Consider the following 19,870-nt stretch of genomic DNA (forward strand, 5'->3'; position numbering starts at 1 on the left):
GCCATGGATTTCTGTCCCTTGAGTGAGGCCTGTGAAAACAGACCATGGCAAATAAATGATGGAGGTGTTTCAGTTGGTGTTTCAGGCTCTCACAGACAGGATTGATCTGTAACTCAGAGGAACCTCCACAGGCCTCTCAGTGCTGGATCTGCAGGTGGGGGGAAATTCTCTCCCTGGTCGGTGTTGGTTCAGGGTAATGAGATTTACCCACTGAGACTAAACATGCTGGAAAATGAGGATCCAGGCATGCCAAGTAAGATGCCAGTGGTGTGGCAATCCAGGCTGAAGGCAGCAGGTCAGAGTCCCCTGGAGCTCCCCTGTCCCCACCCCGTGAGGCAGAACTGCCCCAACCACCCTCTGCTGTGGGAAGGCTGGGAGCTGAGAGGGACTTGCTGAGAGGCTCCTCCCGAGGGCTGCATTTTGTCAGGGAGTTGTTCCCTGGGCAGGGAGACACAGAAATTACCAAGTGACCTGTTTGTGGGGTGCTCAGATGCCACAGCAGTGGCTGCCACTCTACCTGGGCATCCCGGCCTCACCTGCCCACAGCTGGTGCTAAAGTTGTCCCAGTTGTCATGGAGCATTAGGATGTTTTGGAGTTCTGTCCCTATCATGGAGATGAACTTCCTGGCAATCAGTTAGCCTTTGCTTTGTTAATTTACTTGGTTAATCTGCCCTGAGTGGCACCTCCCCCCCACCTTGTATTTTCTAGAGCTGCAAAGGTGCCTGTGGCTGTCACCCCCCACGCTGAGAAAACGAGCAGTGGGTGATGATCCAGGGTAATCCCAGAGCTGCAGGAGGAGCAGGGTGGCAGTAAGGTGGCAGTAAGGTCTGTAGGCATACCTTGGTGCCTGGTTTAACTCAGAGGGGGCTGAGGTGTGACTGGGGCTGTTGGCAGAGCAGTAGAAATGCAGCAGAACTGTCTCAAGATGAGATGAAGTCCTGAGTGCTCCGAGGAGATTTTTCTTTCAGACCTCCTGATGATGAGCAGAGGAAAAAGGGAATTGTATTCACCACTGTCCCCAAATGCTGTGTCCAGGGCAATCCCCTGCTAGGGTAACTCTGCTCTCCTGCAGCTCCTGCTCCCTGGGCTGGTGGCTCAGTCCCTCCCTGCTGCCCACTGCAGTGCTGCCTCCCCCTCATCCTGCATTCAGCTTTGGTTCCTGCACCTCTCTCTGAGCTGCTCAGCGTGGAGCAGCAGCACTGCAGAGCCAGCTGGCACAGGCTGGGCTTGTCCCAGGAACGCTGAAACCTTCCCCTTGAACGTCTCCCCAGAGCACAGCTGGGACTGGCACAGCTGGGCTTGGGGTTTGGCTCTAAAAACACCACTTTTTTTAAGTCCTCCTTGTGTTTTTAGAGCAAATGTTTCGCCCCTGGTGCCCATCTGCAAAGGCAGTAAAGCTGCTGCCCCCAGCACTGGCTGAAATTCCTCCTGATTAGGGAAAATGAAGAGGGAAGAGATGTGGCTGCTGGGCTGGGGAAGAGCAGGAATCACTGAGCCAGATCTCCCCAGAGAGCTGTGATTAACTGGATCATTAGCCCAAACAGTACCCAAACATCCCTTCCTGGGAATACAGAGATGTTGGAAAGAGCCAGGGCTGGGCTCCTCGTGAGGCTGCTGAGGAGGGAATGGCTCTGCCCAGGGCAGGGGCATGGAACTGGATCCTCTTTAAGGTCCTTTCCCAACCATTCCATGACTCCCCTGATCCAGCTGCTGGGGGGGACTGAGCAATTCCTCTCCCTTCCCAGCAGCTCCCCTTGGATCCCAGGGTGGGGGCAGGCTGGTGCTACCACACAAACCTACAGTGACTCCTGCCCCTCGAGCCATCTGAAGAGCCAGAAGGCACAGAAATAATTAGGGGAGGGATCCACATCCCTTCTGAGGAGGTTTTGGACACACCACCCCCATTTTCAGCCCAGCGGTGCTGGGCACACTCAGCCTGCCCAGAGCTCGAGGGGCAGTGCTGGGGCAGGGCTGCAGCAGCACCCACAGCTCTGAGAGGGGCCAGGAACCTCCCCCAGCCCTGCACAGGACCGACAGAAGATGATGTAAATGATTTTGAGCCCCTTTTCTGTGAACAGGCCAGAAGAAAGACAAGAGCTGCTCCTCCCTCTCCAAGCTCTCCTCAGGCACAGGCCAAGGGTTGTCACTAAACCACAGCTCTGGAAGTGCTTTCAAGCCTTTCCAACCATTTTTAGGAGGCTGTGATTCCTTAAAATGCCTTGGAACTAAGGAGTGGGGCTGTACTGACCCACCCTCCATCCTCTGGAGAAGGAGGAGGCCCAAGGAAGCCAAAGGATGGGTGAGGGGAACACACACACACACACGAGAGATGGACCAGAGTTTTATTTGAACACCATGAGTTGGGAACAGCAGCACCCCTGGAGTCCATCCTGCCTCACACCAGCTCAGCGGGTGGCTGATCCACTCTGGCTCGGAGTTGTTCCATCAGGAATCCATTCCCAGTGTCAGGAGGCCAAATCCTTCCCTGCTGCTGCTGCTGAGCTGCTCAGTTCTCATACTTGTGCTTGATGTGCTTCCACAGTTTCTGGGGGCAAAGCAAAGGCTTTTCAGGGGTGCTGGGATAACATTTCACTCTAAAATGCTATTTTATAGTTTATATTTTACAGTCACCCTGCCTGGGGAGGTGGGGAGGGAGCCCTGGGCTGGATCTGAGGGACACAGGGAGCTCCTGGCTTTTAGTCTGGACAGGGAGGAAGCTGCAGAAAATCCCCTCCCTCCTTCTCTGGATTGGAGTATCCAGGTCACCCTGCTTTGAATTCCCACCCCGACCAGAGAGGGCAGTTCTGCTCCTGGAGATACAGGAACAGAACAATCCCAGTCACACAATCCTGGAATGGTTTGGAAGGGATCTTAAAGCCAATCCAGTTCCACCCCCTGCCATGGGCAGGGACACCTTCCACCAGCCCAGGTTGCTCCAAGCCCTGTTCAACCCTGGCCTTGGACACTTCCAGGGATCCAGGGGCAGCCACAGCTTCTCTGGGCAACCTGGGCCAGGGCCTCACCACCTTCCCAATCTCCCATCTATCCCTGCCTCTGGCAGTGGGAAGCCATTCCCTGTGTCCTGTCCCTCCATCCCTTGTCCCCAGTCCCTCTCCAGCTCTCCTGGAGCCCCTTTAGGCCCTGCCAGGGGCTCTCAGGTCTCCCTGGAGCCTTCTCTTCTCCAGGTGAACAGAAAGCCGCTGTTTGTCCCCTACACGTGACCCTGGGCAGTCATCATCTCGTCACAGCCGTGCTTGGGAACACGAGAACGACCTGATCCCGCTCACCCCGGGAGTCTGGCGCTGTGTCCCTGCACGACCCGGCAGCGCCCACACCCTCCCCGTGCCAGGGGCCGCTCGGCCAAGTCGGGGGCGGGGGGGAGACAGAGCACAGAAGCAGCTCTTCCTTGCCCTCCTGCTCCCACCGCCTCCCACGGCCCTTCCAGCGGCTCCGCAGCCTAAGAACAGCCCGGAGCCGCGACCACCGAGCGCCACGAGAGCCGTGAAGCCACACTGCGGGACCGGGGATGGCCCGGGGACACGCTGGGAACAGTTCAGGACCGGCCCGGGGACACGTCGGGAACAGTTTAGGAATGGCCCGGGACAGTTCAGGACCGGCCCGGGGACACATCGGGAACAGTTTAGGAACGGCCTGGGACAGTTCAGGACCGGCCCGGGGCCTGCCCGGGGCGTGGCCCAGCGGGGCCGCCCTGACCTTCAGCGCGGGCCCGCGCCCCTGAGGTCCCTCCCAGCCTCTCCCCGCGCCTTACCCCCTCGTTGAGGCGCTCGAAGAGCGCGTCGGCGCCCTGGTCGAAGGCGCGCTCGAAGAGGACGGCGCCCAGCACGACGGACAGCGCGAAGGTGGAGGTGCGGCGGAACAGCGCCCCGTACACCTGCCGCAGCAGCGCCATCTTGGCCGCGCGCACCGCGCCTGCGCCGCGCCGCGGGGGCCGATGGGGGGTGTAGGCGGTGCCGGGAGAGCGGCGCGCTGTGCCCTCCGTGCGCGCGGGGCATGCTGGGAGTTGTAGGCGGTGCCGGGAGTGCCGGGCGTTGTGGTCGGGAAACGCGCGGGGCATTGTGGGAGTTGTAGGCGGCGCGGCGCGGGCCCCGCTGGAGGTGCGTGAGCGGGACGGGGGGGGCTCTGTGAGGGGGTCCCTCTGAGGGGCCCATGTGAGGACTCTGTGTGAGGGGTCATTGTGAGGGATCCCTGTAAGGGCTCCGTGAGGAGTCGCGGTGAGGAGGGTCCCGCTCGGCCCCGCCCCACCCCGCTTCCCTTCAGCGGCCCCGCCAGGCACCCCGAGGGTTTAGGTTCGGGTTTGTGCCGTGAAACCAGCCCGGTCACGGCTGTGGGGGCACCCAGAGCGGGCTGGGACCAGGAGGCTGAGGGGGCTGAGTCCCCCCCGCCCTGCCCTGCCCTGCCCTGCCCTCAGGGGTAACGAGGACACGAAGGGGTTGCGGTCGCTGCTCTCTGCTCACCCCTGGCGGAGTGGGGGGGCAGTTTGGGTGTTATCTGGGGGTGTGGAGGGTGGCCGATGACAGTGTGGGGTGAGAGGGAGAGTGGCGTGGAGCTCCTAAATCATGGAATCGTGGGATGGTTTGGGTTGGAAGGGACCTTAAGGCTCATCTCATTCCCACCCCCTGCCATGGCCACTGTCCCAGGCTGCTCCAAGCCCCGTCCAGCCTGGCCTTGGACACTTCTAGGGATCCAGGGGCAGCCACAGCTGCTCTGGGCAGCCTGGGCCAGGGACTCCTCAGGCTCCAGAGGCCTTGGGAACAGTGTCAAATGGCCCCATGTGGCAGAACAGAAGTGGGAACGTTCCCTTTTGCCACCTTCTCCTCGTGTTTTTCTCTGTTTAACCTCAGTAAGGTCAGGGGGGTCCCAGGGCGGCTCCAGCACAGATGGGACAGAGAGACAAATTTGGGGTTAGGAAAGCAGGACAGACACTGGGGACTCAGGAATCCTAAAACTGAAGCTGTTCCCCTGCAGGGTTGTTGTTAAATGAGCATCTACATGAAATTCCAGAGCAGACCCTCAAGTGACTCTGCTCTGTCGTTTTGTTTGTCTCACCCACTCAGAAATAGCACAAGGTCTGGCTGCAGAGTCACTTCTCCTGATTTATTTATGTTTGGTTCTCTCATCCAGCGACTGTGGGGATCTGTGGGATTTTTTTCTGGGTTAGGGAAAAGCCTCTGCTCGTGCTGGAAGCCTGGAATGTGCCTGATACATTCCTGTGCCCTGTGTATGATGTTATACCTTTGGAATCACAGCATATCCTGAGCTGGGAGGGACCCACCAGGATCATCAGTCCAACCCTTGGCCCACACACCCCAACAATCCCTCAGAGCGTTGTCCAAACCCTCCTGCAGCTCTGACAGCCTTGGGGCTGTGCCCACTGCCCTGGGGAGCCTGGTCAGTGCCAACCACCCTCTGGGGGAAGAACCTTTCCCTGAGATCCACCCTGAGCCTGCCCTGACACAGCTCCAGCCGTTCCCTGGGGGCTGTCCCTGCTCACACAGAGCAGAGGTTGGAAAAGCTCAGTTATTATTTTTCAAATTGAACTGCTCAGGATTATCTAAGACAAATGTCCCCAAGAGTCCAGGAACTGCTGCCACCAGGCAGGTTTGTGTATGGTCAGGCTGGTGTTAATCCCAAATCGAGCCCTGGATTTCCAGTGGAAGGAGCCCCTGCCCGTGGGAAGGGGGTGGAGGAAGATGGGCTTTGAGGTGCCCCCCAACCCAACTCATTCCATGATGATTCCATGGCAGGACAAGGGGGAGTAACTTCCCACTGCCAGAGGGCAGGGTCAGATGGGATATTGGGAAGGAATTCCTTCCTGTGTGGTGGGGAAGGGCTGGGATTGAATTCCCAGAGAAGCTGTGGCTGCCCCTGGATCCCTGGAAGTGTCCAAGGCCAGGCTGGACGGGGCTTGGAGCAGCCTGGGATAGTGGGAGGTGTCCCTGCCCATGGCAGGGGGTGGATCAGGATGATCTGTAAGGTCCCTTCCCGCCCAAACCATTCCATGATTCCATGATTTACAGCAGGTAAATGGAAAGCAGGACCTGTCACTGGAAGGTGCCAGCAGACTCTGGCAGCCCAAGTCTCCCTGCAGATCTGAGCCCATTTAAATTGGCAGCTGAGTGTCATAAGCTTGACACTTGGATTTAATTAACTTCACATCTGCCTGGATATCCAAAGTGGCTGGAATGGCCCCAGGCCTGGGCTGGGAGAAGGCAGGAAATTGAGGTCAGGGCCCAGCAGCAGCTCTTGGGGTTCCACCCAGACACAGACAGTCTGTGTGTGCCCATTTCAGGGTCACCTTCCCCCCCTGCCCCGTGAAACACCCCCCAGGAGTGCCAGCTAAAATCTGTAGCTGGCACAGAGCAACGTGGAGTGCTTGGGCAGCAGCTGGAGCGGGGAAAACGTGGAATGGTGCACGGGAGAGCTCGGTGTGAGCGGTCCCAGGCCCCTCACTGGCTGTGCCACGCCTGGGAGGTGCCTCAGTGCTGGGAGGCACAGCAGAGGAGTTGTGTCACATTTTTCTACAAGACAAAGCCCCCGTGGGGGTTTTTTGTGTTTGCATTTCTCCAGGAGCTCTTCCAGGCTGGCACAGAGCCTATCCAGGAGCATCCGTGGCTGTGGAGGGTCTGGGGAGTCTCCGCTCCTCGATTCAGTTGCAAATCAGGATTTGGAGATGTTGGGAGGAGATGGGCTGTTCTTTACAGGGCAGCCACGTTTCCTTGATTTCATCGTGGCCAAGATGGATTTAATTAGGAGCCATCTCTGTTTGCAGCTGAATAATGCTCTTTGTTTATTGCTGGAGCCGTTTGGGGAGATGGAAATAGGTTGGGGCTGCTCAGAAAGCAGCTTTGATTCCTCCGGACTCGCCGAGCGCTGGTGCTGCAGAGGGTTGGCAGAATCCAGCGAGATATCCATGCCGTGGAATCCTTAAAAAGATGGGAGCAAGCGTTGGGTGTGATCACTGGAGGGGCAGTCTCGGTGAGAATCCCATGCTCCTCTAATTGCTTTGCTCATTCCTTCGTCCACTGCAATGGGAATTGCTCGGAGAATTCCGGAGCAGGCAGCTGTGGGATCTGCCTGGAATCTGTAGGAGCTTTCTGCCTTGTTTTTTTTTTGGGGGGGGAAGGAGGGGGAAGGAGCTTCTGCAATTATTGCTGTCGGGGTGATGAAAGGGAAAGTTTGAAACCTGATTTCAAAGGCTGGCTGCTGCTGGGCTTCCGCAGGCGCAATTCCCCGGGAGAGCTCTGCAAACTTGTGTGGGACCACTGCAGAATCTCATTTGTTTTCCCTGTTTGCAGCATCTCTGCTTCTGCAGAGATGGAGTGCAGGAGCCAGGGCTGAGACAGGGAGCTTTTTATGTCACCAGGAACTTTGGGAGACTGTGGGATGAGATGTGAAAGGGGGAGTTCTCGGTACTCAAAAGCAGAGCCTGCCAGTGGGCCAGACGTGTTCCTTTTGGATTCCAGCAGCCCCACCACAGTGCAGCAAAGCTGGCTGGAAAACTCTGGGATGATCTAGTGAGGGATGAGGGAATTTATGGATCCCTGTTCATTAAACAGCACTTGGGTTTGGTTTCTTGGGCTGCAGCAGGACAGGGTCAGACCTCAAGCCCTGTGGAGCTGTTACAAATTCCATGCAGGAGCCAGGTCTGATGGGGTTTGTGGATCAAGGAGTTTGACCACCTCCAACAAGGTATTTCACCTGGAGAATCCTGGAATGGTTTGGCTTGGAAGGGACCCTAAAGCTCATCTCATCCCACCCCCTGCCATGGGCAGAGACACCTCCCACTAGCCCAAGTTGCTCCAAGCCCCCTCCAACCTGGCCTTGGACACTTCCAGGGATCCAGGGGCAGCCACAGCTGGTTTCCAGTCCCATTGGAACCTCTGAGTGTCGAGGTTTTCAAGCTGATTCAAAACAATCCGAAAATTATTCCATCAAATGCAGCTGGGGAGGCTTTGCCTTAACCTGTGTCTGAGGCCTCAGAGATTTCCAGCAATTTGACTTTGAAGCTGCAGTTCTGGGGAGCAGGGGAGGGAAGGGAGCGTGGTGGGTGGGTGGATGGATGGATGGATGGATGGATGGATGGATGGCAGGATGTTTGGCAGCCCCCCCTGTGCTCGGCACACCAGGCTCCGAGGGATTGCCTGGAGCTCTGCTCTTCCTTCTGAGCCTGAGGAATCATCTGGGAGGCTGTGATTGATTCTGGCCCTGTTTTATTTAGGAAATCTTTATTTCTGGCGCTGTTCTCCGTGCCATTTTTTAAATGCATTCAACTGTCAAGGTGTCAAAATGTGGAGAGTTGCTTTTGGAGTTTATCTCCCAGTCCATCCATCTTTGGCTTTCATCAGGTGCCTTCACATCCCTCAGGAGGGCACTTGCAGCTCCTTCAGGGTGTCTGTGGCACCTCCAGCAGGGACATCCCGTGGGATGGGTGCCTCAGAGGTAAAATACAGGCTGATCTCACCTGGAGCCAGCGGCTCCAGGCCCAGCATGGATGGGAGCTCCCAAATTCTGTCCTGTCTCTCCTCAGTTCTCCTCATCAGAGTCTCCAAGCTACGTGTGTGATATGTTTTCCTCTTCCTTGGGGGAGAAGGACCAGGAATGTCCAGGTTGTTTTCAGTGCTGTGGAGTTGGGGTTGTTTTTTCCTGGCTGTAGGGCTGGTGTGATGTCCATGCTGTGCTGGGGGCAGACAGGCTGGGGAGGGCAAGCGGAGCAGGCCATGGTGTACAGGAGAAAAGGGGTGTCTGGGTGGGCTGAAGGAAGTGTCATGGCCTGTAGTGTTTGCAAGGCAGGTGACATCAGCTTTTGTTTTATCTCTGAGGATAAAACAAGTGTCTTTGCTGAGTTCCTTCCTTTCCCTGCAGAGGTGGACACGGGGGAATTTCCTTCCTCCTACGTGGCAGCTTGTGGAGGTTGTGGTTCAAGGTCCCCAGGACCTCCAGCTCCTCCTGTTTGCACCCTGGATGGTTTCTGGTGCACCTTCCCTGGAGCCTTTGTCTCTCTGGATCTCTGTTTTGTGTGGAAGGAGAATTCTTCCAGCAGAGTGACAGAGATAAATGCTGATTCAAGCCCTTCCTCTCGTGTGCAGGCAGCAGATCCTGCCCCAGCAGTCTGTGATGGACAAGGATATAAACTGTTGGGTCTCACCTCTCTCTCTGTCTGCCAACCCCGAGTGATTGGAGTTGTCCTCCTTCGGAAGCAGGCGCTGTAAATCCTGGATCCTCCCTTCCCATGGCTGGGTGCCGAGGAGCTGCCTGATGGTTCCCAGGCCGTGCTGAGGCTGCTCTGCCAGGACAGACATGGGCAAAAGGTACTTCTGTGACTACTGTGACAGGTCCTTTCAGGACAACCTGCACAACAGGAAGAAACACCTCAATGGAGTGCAGCACCTCCGGGCTAAGAGAGCCTGGTACGACTTATTCCGAGGTGGGTGCTCCCAGCTGGCTGCCACTGCCTTCCTGGGACTGGGGAGGGCATGGAGGAGGTGGGGCAGTGGGAATAGAGAATAAATCAGCAACGGGGGTTCATCCACACTGCTGACTCTGTGTGCCCTGATGCTGTCACATCGAGCAGTCTCAGAGGCAAAACGGAGGCAGGCTCTGACTTGTCTCACTTGTCAGTGCCACCTGAGGGATGCGGTGGGAATGTGCATCCAGGGTCTCAGAGGAGAGCAGGGCAGTGCATTCTGGCTGCAGCAAGGACTGAGTTTGGGTTCAGGTGGCTGTGAGACCGTGTCCTGTGTGTTCCTGTGCTTCCCTCTGGCTCCTGGGCTGTGTGGGACAGGGTGGGGGGTTGCTGGGCACGGGGGCTGTACCTGCTCTCTCCCGCTGTCTCCCCAGATGCCGCCGCCATCCTGCAGGAGGAGCAAACCAAGAAACCCTGTCGGAAGTTCCTGCAGACAGGTGAGGGGTTCTGAGGTGGAAATAAATCCCTGAGCTCCAGGAGCTCCGTGGAGAGCCAGCCCAAGGGGCTTGGGCCTGTGTGTCCAGCGTGCAGCTCAGAGGGATGATGGAAGTGGAGCTTGGGTTGGGCTGCACAAGGCAGGATCTCCTGTGGGCTGCTCTTACAGAGCTCCATGGCTTCTCCAAGTTTGGAAAAGAGCTTTGACATCACCAAGTCCACCCATCAACCCAGTACCACCCTGTTCACCATTAAACCATGTCTTCAAGTGCCACATCCACAAGTCCGTTTTTAAACACTTCCAGGGATGGTGACTCCTCCATTCCAATGCTTTACAACCCTTCCCATGAAAAATTTTTATCCTGATATCTAACCTAGTGGATTTTGAAATTGAAACTGAATTTCCAAATCTCCCCATTGGTTCCAGGACAGTGTGATTTTGGGTCCAACTGCAGATTTTCCCACATGACAGAGCAGGACCTGGAGAAGCTGAGTGCTCAGGTTCAAGGTGAGTCCTCCAGCGAGGAAATGTCCAGGGGTCTCCTTGGAGGGGCAGTTGCTGCAGGGGGGGTTGTGCAGGCTGTGCTCCCTCCTGCCTCCCGGTGCTGGGAGAGCCTGGAGCTGGGAATGCTGCAGTTTGTCCTGTTCTGGAGCTGCTGGCACGGACACAAACCTGGAACTGGGCTGTGCCGTTACTACTTGGCAGCAGGAGCCTGGAGTGGGGCTTTGTGAGCCCACGGGGTTTTGCTCAGTCGGGGAATAAAAACTGTCAGCAGCAGAGGGCACTGGTACATCACTTCCCCTTAAATTTATGGATTGGATTTCCCCCCTCCTCTCTGTCATTACCAGGGAGCTGCTGCTTCCACCTGTGGGAAGAGCTGGCCTGCTGTGGGGCTGTGCTGAGGAGAGGACAGAGGGGCTTGGATCCAGGACTGGCCTCTGCTCGTGGGGCTTTGGTGGAATGAGGTGTGGGCAGAGGGTGGGTGGCACCTGCTCCCTGCTGGGAGTCTCCAGAGAACTTCTGAGCTTTCTCATTCTGGGACTACCACCTCTTTTCCCTAAAAGGGCTGATAGCTCTGTGTTCTCCATAGTGGTTGGAGAAAATCACAGAATCACAGGATGATTTGGGTAGGAAGGGACATTAAAGCTCATCTCATCCACCCCCTGCCATGGGCAGGGACACCTCCCACTATCCCAGGCTGCTCCAAGCCCCGTCCAACCTGGCCCTGGACACTTCCAGGGAGTGTGAGTGAGGTGTTGGTGAGAACCTGTGGAGTGGTTGAGATCTCAGTGGAGATCATCTGGTCCCAACCTGCCTTTGCTCCCAGCAGGGTGAACTCAAGCAGGGTGCTCAGCAGCACTTCCAGCTGTGTTTTGAGAATCTCCAAGGCTGCAAACTCTGCAGCCCCTGGGGGCAACCTGAGCCAGTGTTTGACTACGTTCACAATTAGAATGTGTCTTTTTTTAAATATTTACATGGAAATTCCTTACGGAAATTCCTGTGTTTTGGGTTGTGCCCATTGTCTCTTGCCTTTGTTGAGCTCCCTTCCAGTACATCCAGTACAGGGAGCCCAGCGCTGGGCACAGCACCCAGACATGGCCTCAGAGTCCTCCTCGACCTGCTCCCAGTGCAGCCCAGCTTGGAGCAGCCCCAGTGCCCACCCTGCTGCCTGGAGCCAGCTCTTGGTCTGCCAATAGTCTGGAAAAACCCGGCTGAAGTTGAAAGTGTGTGTGTGGGATACGGGATGTTGGGGGTGTGCGGGGCAGAGCCTGTCCCGGCCCCCTGAGGGACCCGACTGGGGGAGGCCGAGCCCGGGGAAGGCACCGCGGAGCTGTTCCCGTGCTCTCCATGCTGAGTCAGGGTGTGTGCCTGCCCGGGGCGACTCCGGATCGATCTCTGATCCGTGCTGGAAGTCAATAAACCTCCGCGGGGACCGAGTGCTGCAGCCCTCCCCAGAGGGCAGAGCCTCCAGCCCAGCCCAAAACCTCTCCCTGCCGGGCCCCGGGGGTGGCACAGGGTGTCAGGAACCTGTGGCGTTTCCAGTCAGTGCCGGCTGTTCCTGCGGGGGAAGTGAGAGCTCCTTGGAGCGGAGCGGAGCTGCCGGGGAGGGCTGGCAGCTCCTCTGCGCTCGGGCAGCTTCCCTCGCCAATTACCCTGCTTATTGAATGTTGACTGCAGTCAAACGGGTCGGCTCGGAGTGCAGCACTGGCTGCTGAGAGCCGCGCCCGGGGGATTCCTTGGAAACCTTGTATTTGTGTTAGGAGTGAAACGCTTAATTCACCAATTAGCCCTGAAGCAGCGCTGGCCGAGGGGGTGCCGGTTGGGGAGTTGAGTCCTCACCTTTGGTGTGCGTGGCTCTGTGAGAATCCTGTGTGAGAGGAGCATCACACAGACCCTCACTGGGATCAGAGAGCCTGGAGGGGTTTGGTGGAGGGAAGGGCTCAGCAGGACGTGGCTGGGGGGAGGTAGAGCCAGGGGGACATTGCAGTGAGGCATCCGTGTCTCAGGGGCTGGGCTGAAGGCAGGCTCGTGTGTGGCAGGCTGTGTTACACACACAGGAGACCCGGTCCTCCATCAGTACCGTCCCGTTTGCATTCCCAGCCATCCCTGGGGGTTCTGTGCCACGAGCCACAGCCAGCGGGATGGACAGCGTGGGCTGGAGCAGCCTGTCAGTGACCACGGAGATTTCCCGGCTGGGAGGTTCTGACAGGCTTGGAGCCGGCGGTGGGTGGGGATTGGAGACGAGCGGAGAGGCTGGAAGCTCCAGAGTTTCCCCACCTTGTGCAGAGCCTGGTGGGACCGTGCCGAAGGTGACCGGGCTGGTGGGATAAAGGGGATAGTCTCCTGGTGGGTCCACAGTGCTGCTTAACCCCCCTTTCCTCAGCTCTGGTGCAGGCAAAGCCTCGCCTGACTTTTTTAAGCACTGCTAAACCGTGAGGGCACTCTTTTTGTCATGTAAATATTGAACCTGCCCCTGAGTCCCCGCTGAGCGTTTGGTGTTGGTAGCTGGCTAACAAGGCATTTTTATCTCAGCCAAAGGAAACATTACATTGTCCTTAACATTTGGCCTTTTTAATGCAGGGAGTTCACCCTGTTGTTTGTGTAAGTCTTGTGGGTTAGGTAGGAATATGTCTGGACAATTCCCTGTTCTAGAAGAGCTTGGAGCGTGGCCTACTTTGGCTTCAGCATGTCTGCACCCTGTAGAATAGCCTCATCAAGAAGCAACAGTTTACACCTTCGGCAGGGAGGGAGAGATATTCCCAGCTGTTCCTGCATCAAAGCATTAGCCTTCTGCATCTGCTGCATCATTCATCAGCCAGACACTTCCAGGCTGTCATTTTAAGTACAGTCATGTCAGAAAAAGTCACTGTCAAATTGCCATCCTCTTGCTCAGAGTTATTGGCTCCCCCTAATCTGTGTCCCCATGGCAGGGGGGATCAACCCAGCCCGGGCTCTGGTGAGCTCCAGCCAGGCAGGGCTGCGAGGGGAGGGCGAGGGCACAGCTGGGGGAGTGTCTGTGGTGTATCCATGAGATTGGAAGGACACGAGGGACCCTGCTGGGGTGGCTGCAGCCAACTGGTTTAACTGGATGCTGAGCAGGAGAGCTCACAGTCAGCTTGTTCTGCTGCTCCTGGCACGGGGATTCATCTCTCAGCCATGGTTTGACACTGTTCATGTGCTCTGGAGGAGTTTGGGGTCCCACATCACCACCCCTTCCAGGGAGGCAGCTGAAGGATTTCTTGTGCATCCCTTTGCTGGGTGACCCACTCGTCCTGGGGGTTCCATCTCTGGGACAGAGATGCCTCACTCAGGAAGAGAAGCCCTGGTAAATGTTGCATGGGCAGGGAAGATAATGTGGGTTCCCCCTCGGGCATCATCAGAGGTGCTTCACCGCTACAGACACTCTGTTAATTGGCTGTAATTAGACTTTGAAACAAACATCACAGTGAGGAGGAGGAGTGCAAGCACCTTCACACCCGCTGCAGCCTGGCCACGGGTGGAGAGGAAGGGCTGGTAAAGGCCTTTCAGGTACTTCTTGGAATACCTGTTGGCATTCAGGGGGTGTTTCCAGACTCAGGGGAGGTTTGGTGGTCCCTGGATGGGATGTGTGTGCTCCAGAGGAAGATGAGATGAAAGAATCACCTTTCTGATGTCATCAAGGCAGGAGAGTTGCCTGTCCCTGCCGCCCATTTCTGAGCCTGAGGGTTGGGATGCTCTGGAGCAGTAACTCAGGCAGTAGTGAGAACAGGGATATCTTTCTCAGGGGGACACCTGGGGCCTCATTTAGCCCGGTGTGAGCCTGAACTGATCCCACTGCAAGCAGGGAACTTTTCTGGATGGGACTGAAGTTGGGGCTGCTCAGGTCCCTGGACTCCCACCAGTCCCTGGTGTGGTGCTCAAGGCTCCCTGCTCTGAACAGAGAGGCTTCATCTGGTAATGGTGTGTTCTGTGTTGGGCTTTGAGCTGGATGAAGAGGAAATCTTGGTGGTAGGAAGAACTGGGAGAGGTTTCTCTGTGATTTTCTTCCCTGACTCGTCACAGCCACTGCTGGTCCCCTTGCCAAGGTGGGTGGGATGTGCCCAGGTGCTCAGGAGATGGAGACACCTGGAACAAAGGGAAATAAGGTGGTTGAGGTTGCCAGGGAAGTCTAACCTGGGAGCTGGACCTGCATGCCCTGAGTCTGAGCAGTGCCCAGCTCTGCAGACTGAGCCTCCTGGCTGCCCCTTCCCCACCTGGCCGGGTGGCTGTGCTGACCCCAGGTAGTTCTGCAGGGGCCTTGATCCTGGGGAACAGCTGTAGGAGCCTGGAACAGCCCCATCTGCAGCCTTATCAGCGGGTTGCAGAGCAGCACCTGGACATCAGGCCCACAGCGGGCTGCCTGTGGTGGCACCGGGTACATCGTCACCCTCCCGGCAGCACCAGATGAAAAGGCTGGATGACAAATTATCCATCTCCGGCTGCTCATTGTGTAGCACATTCCTGCCATCCTTATTAATATTCAACAGGCAGATGAATAATTGGTTGCCAGCACGAGGATGAAGTGATCCTTCACTCTGCCCAAGCAGTATTAATTTCACACCCTGTCTGGAAACGTGTAATATTTTCCTTAAACGTGTGACATGGGGTGGGTGGGGGCGGAGGGGGCTCCTGGGGGGCACGGCTGCAGGTGGCTCTGCTGATCCCTAAATGGGATCAGGGATCCCCTGCAGGGCTGGATGAGCAGGGCAGAGGGCAATGACACACAGCTGCCTCTGCTTCCCTCGTGCTGTCAGCGGTGGTTGGTTTTCCAAGGGTCACGTTCCCTCATCGCTGCGTTAGGTGGGAAGTTTCCAGCAGGCTGGAGATGTGATCGCTGGGAGCGGCTCCTCGTCCCGCTGCGCCTGTCGTGCTGGCAGCACCGAGGCAAGGACTCCTGCTAGACCCTGTTCTCTGCCAGCTCCCTCCCTGCTGCTGGGGACACTGGGCAGCTCTGCTAACTGGGCACCTGTGGAGCTGTGCCCAGTGGGAGGGACTGGTGAGCACTGGGCTGCCCTGCTGGCTCCGTGCCCTCCTACCCAGAGAGGACAGAGTGTCTGCAGGACAGGTTTGTCTGCAGGTATCTGCCCCACACACCCGCCAGGCTGCTGGAGGGGATGAAGTGTTGGAAGGGCCCTCACTGGACAGCAGAGGTTTCCTACTGGTTTCCTTCCTCATTCCTAACTTGCATGAGAAATATAAGACAAGGAGTAATGGGTTCAGACTGAGAGGGGGGAATTTAGGTTAGATATCAGTAAGGAATTGTTTCCTGGGAGGGTGGGGAGGCCCTGGCACAGGTTTGCCCAGAGAAGCTGTGGCTGCCCCTGGATCCCTGGAAGTGTCCCAGGCCAGGTTGGACGGGGCTTGGTTCCCTGGGCTGGTGGAAGGTGTCCCTGCCCATGGCAGGGGGTGGGATGGGATGGGATGGGCTTTAAAGCCCTTCCCACCAACATCATTCCAAAAGCAGGAGCTGGTCCCCTGGCTCCCTCTGCCCTGGCTGTGCCCCCGTGCTGGTGACAGCTCCGGGCTGGGGACGTGTCACAGTGGGCACCATAACCAGCCCTGACAGCAGCTCTGACATCCCTGGGCCGGCTGTAACTGCTCCCAGAACCTCCCAGACTCTCCTGGCCTGCCAGGGCTGCACCAACCCGGACACACGGCCCTGTCACTCCCTCCTCATCGGGCAGAGGTGGCACAGTCCCTCCTGCCAGGTGGAGGGACCCGTCTCTGGGAGCAGCTCCAGGCTCAGGGCCAGCCCAGGCTGTTTGAGGTGAGGATGAGGATGATCTGCCCCGGGGGGAGATGTCACTCAGTGCCACCATGCTGGCTTAGCCCTTGTCCTGGCTCTGCCTGGCTGGAGCTGTCACCAGGGATGACTCCAAGCGTCAGATGGCAGGAGGGCAGAGGAGGAGGAGGGGCTGCCACTGTTCCACGCTCTCTTCACCACAGGAAACTGTGCAGGGTAATGAGCAGCGGGTTTAATGGAGTGGAAGGACTGCAGCACCAGGGCCTGGTGGCCTCACGGCCCTCCCTCTGATCCAGCCCTCCCTGATGTCTCCCTTTCTCATCAGGGGAGAAGAGGCTGAGGGAGCTGCGGCAGGAGGGAGCAGATATCCCACCTGGCACCATCGAGGACTGGCTGGAGAAGAGAGCCCAGAGACTGAGGGTGGCTCAGAGCAACAGGTACAGGTGTCTGGGATCAGCCAGGTGTGCTCTGGCTGCTGCTGCCATCCCTCGGGGTGCGGGGGGGGGATCCCCCAACAGGGGTGGGATGGGGGAAGGTGCAGGTTGTCAGAGACCCCAGCTCCGTGGGAGTGATCATTTAACACACCCCTAGCACATGTGAGGGGCACCTGTGTGGATCCTGCCCGTGCCAGAGGTGTGTCCACACGTGTCCCTGTGTGCCAGGGGACAATCCAGGCCTTGGGAACAAGACACACCAGCAGGGTGCACAGACACACCTGCAAGGGCAGTGCCAGCATGGTGGCAAGTTATCAGTGCCCAGAGTTTGGTGGCAGGGACCTGGTCTCATCTGTTGACAGCTGCCCCAGCCCTGCCTGCCCTGCCTGCCCTCCCTGCCAGGGGGAGGCTGGAACCGGCTCCTCCTCGCAGTATCCACTCGGATTCCGTGCCGGCTGTTTCCCGGCTCACCTGACTGTGCCGCAGGCTTAATGGGATGACATTTGGGCACGTGCCAGATCTCTCTTTGTTCTTTCTCTGTTTGCTCCTGTCCTCTCCCTGTTTGGCCTGGGCAGGATCTTCCTTCTGCTGCTTGTCTGGGCTTGTTGCTCCGTGATTGTTCTGTCCCTCTGTGCCTGTTCTGTGCCTCAGCTCAGCTGCCCTTGGCCCTGCAGTGGTGCCCACATTCACTTCACTTGCCCCACTCTGCTTGTCCTGCCCGTGAATCCCTGGATCTTGGGGTGGGTCAGCTCTTACAGAAGATAGCCATCCCTATTCCCAGAGGGATTTCCTCAGAGGGTTATGCTCAGAGGAATTTCCAGACCTTCAGAACTTGGTCCCTGCTGCCCCTGTAGATGCACAAAATTTCCAGGGTTGTTGCCTTTTCCTCATCCTCCCCATCCCTGCAGGCTCAGAAACCGTCTCCTACAGGAGCTAAACACCAGCTATTTAAACTTCCCTTCCTCTATCCGGCCTCTCCAGTGCCTGTCCCTGTCACCTCTCTTCCCCCCTCGTGCTCTGCAGCCCCACATTCCCCTTCTGAGCCCCTGTGGGCTCTGCTTTGTCTGTCACAGAAGCTGTTCTGTGTTGCCAGGGCCTGTTTTCAGCAGCTCCCTGTGCTCCTGGTGCCTGGGGAGCCCATCGTGGCCCTCCTGAAAGCGCTTTTAAGGACAAGGGGCTCCCTGTCCCCCCTGCAGCCCTCGAGGTTCCTAAAGTGTGAGGATCCTTGGCACCACACTGGACTAGATAGAAGTCCATGTCCATGGATGGGGAGCTGCCCCACTGCCTGCCACCCTTCCCTGTCCCAGCCCTCTGTTTGGAATCCTCCTCCTGGTGCCTGTTGCCGAGGTCAGGCTGTGCCTTCTGGAGAGCTGGGGTGGAGCTGTGGGGAGTTCCTGGGTTTCGGAGCACCCTGGGCTGGTGGAAGGTGTTCCTGCCCTTGGCAGGGCTGGAAGGAGAGGAGCTTTAAGAGCTTTAATGTCCCTTCCCACCCAAACCAGCCTGTGATTCCGTGATTCTCTTGCCAGTGGAGCTCTGCCAGAGTGGGATTGATTTTTACCCTGGTTTCCAAAGGAAACAGAGGGTGTTGATTTCCATCAGAAACAAAACTTGCTGATTCCCATCAGAAGAGGGTCTGAGGCCTCAAAGCCTCCGAGGTACCACAGGTTTCATGAGCCTGGGAGAGGGCAAAGGGGAGGGATCCCATTAACACCTTCTGAGGAAAATACTCTTGACCTTGCCCGACACTGGAGAATCCACGTGGGACAACAGCTCCAGCTGTAGGCAAACCTTTGATAGCACTTGTAGCTTAGGAGACCCCAGGGAATTGAGTACCCAGGCGGCATCTTCCCTATTGATTAGTCCTGCTGCTCACGGAGCAGCTCGGGAGGTGATGGCTGTGCTGTTCCACCCTGCAGCATTCCCTCTTCCCGAGCCACAGTGCTGGGCTGTGACACCAAACACCCCTTCCCCGAGGGGCTGCTGCCTGTCCTCAGTCCTGTCTCATCCTGGGCATTCTCTGGACAATCCCCATCCCGGGGATAAACCCTAAGCCAGGTGACTTTGCCCTGTGTTGGTTGGCTGGAACACGCTCTGCTCCTGGAGCTGGCTCTGGGCCACGGCAGCGGCCCCGTGGGGAGGGGAGGAGAGGGGAGGGTGCTGCTGCTCCCTGGGGTTATGTAAAACACTTTGATTAGGTTTCTCCTGGCATAACAATTAAAAAGATTCATCAGGATCCGAGGTAGAGGCCTGAGAAGCCGCAAGGCTGCTGTCAGGGCTTGGGGGAGAGAACAGATGAGCTTCCTGCACTCAGGAATTAATGGAAAAGGTGCAGTTTCCCATGAATTGAAACCTGCCCAGGTCAAGCTAGAGACAAAGTGATGCTTCTTGCTCTTGCACTTCAGCCCAGTGTGGTGTTTGCAGGGGCCTCAACCAGTAAACCTGAGGGAGAGAGGCAGGGACAAAGTGATTCCCAGGCTAAGGGGAGGAGGAGGAGAAGGCCTGTTCCCTCTGCTGAAGGGTCCTTGGGTGAAAACACCCCGTTGGTTTGGCAGCTCCTCCGTTTCCGAGGGGCCCTTGTCCTTTGGGAAGTGCACAGCTGGGATTTGGGCTGCTTGGGGAGAAACATCTGCTGATCCTGTTTGTTGTTCTCCCAGCTCAGCTGTGGGAGGGGTGGGGAGCGGAGGGGCTGTGTCCTGGGGGGCTGTGCCTGCTGACCCCCCTCAGTGCTCCCACCTGAGTTCCCGCTGGCAGGCAATGCTTCAGGGAGCACTGGCTGCTCGGATGGGCTGGGGATGGATTTGGGATGGGGGGGTGGAATTATCCCCACCTGGTGATAACCAAACCTCTCCTGTACTGGAGGGGGCACAGGGAAGCCCAGCCTGAGCGTGGCCTTGCTGCCCAGCTGAGACAGCCCAGCTCACCCCATCCCTTTCCTTTCCATGTCCCCCTCACAGTGCTCTTCCCGAGAAACCGGCACCGTTCCAGTACCCGCCGGGCTGGCCCCCAGTGCAGGAGCTGCCCCCGTCCCTGCAGGCCCCCCCACCCGGGGGGTGGCCAGTGCCCCCCACCCTGCAGTGGGGCTGATGGGGGTGCAGTCCTGCCTCTGCCCTGGGAAAGGCATGGAATTATGGAATCATTTATCTGCACTTTTCTATCAATAAATCCCTCCCCCCTCCCTCGCAGCCTGTGGTGTGTGTTGTGTCCCTGCTCTCCCAGCAGCCTCCCCTGGGCTCAGCTGCTCCCAGGTTGTCCC

The 19,870-nt window shown here is 57.6% G+C and overlaps 2 protein-coding genes across 2 annotated transcripts; one reads left to right on the forward strand and one right to left on the reverse strand.

The window, feature by feature from the left end:
- Window positions 1–2,322: 2,322 nt before the first annotated feature.
- Window positions 2,323–3,967, reverse strand: LOC114069130 (cytochrome b-c1 complex subunit 9). The gene is made up of 2 exons (XM_027905717.1): window positions 3,771–3,967; window positions 2,323–2,546 (listed from the first exon to the last, which is right to left on the reverse strand). The coding sequence occupies exons 1-2, from the start codon at window positions 3,909–3,911 to the stop codon at window positions 2,508–2,510; spliced, it is 180 nt and encodes a 59-aa protein (XP_027761518.1). The 5' UTR covers window positions 3,912–3,967; the 3' UTR covers window positions 2,323–2,507.
- Window positions 3,968–4,003: 36 nt separating this feature from the next.
- On the forward strand, window positions 4,004–19,789 carry ZMAT5 (zinc finger matrin-type 5). The gene is made up of 6 exons (XM_027905716.1): window positions 4,004–4,116; window positions 9,223–9,446; window positions 9,860–9,922; window positions 10,348–10,428; window positions 16,509–16,620; window positions 19,572–19,789. The coding sequence occupies exons 2-6, from the start codon at window positions 9,320–9,322 to the stop codon at window positions 19,699–19,701; spliced, it is 513 nt and encodes a 170-aa protein (XP_027761517.1). The 5' UTR covers window positions 4,004–4,116; window positions 9,223–9,319; the 3' UTR covers window positions 19,702–19,789.
- Window positions 19,790–19,870: the final 81 nt, after the last annotated feature.

This window comes from Empidonax traillii, unplaced genomic scaffold (assembly GCF_003031625.1).
Source record: "Empidonax traillii isolate 1590-97213 ecotype Southwest subspecies unplaced genomic scaffold, ASM303162v1 scaffold1197:size200652, whole genome shotgun sequence".
NCBI classification, from domain to species: Eukaryota; Metazoa; Chordata; class Aves; order Passeriformes; family Tyrannidae; genus Empidonax; species Empidonax traillii.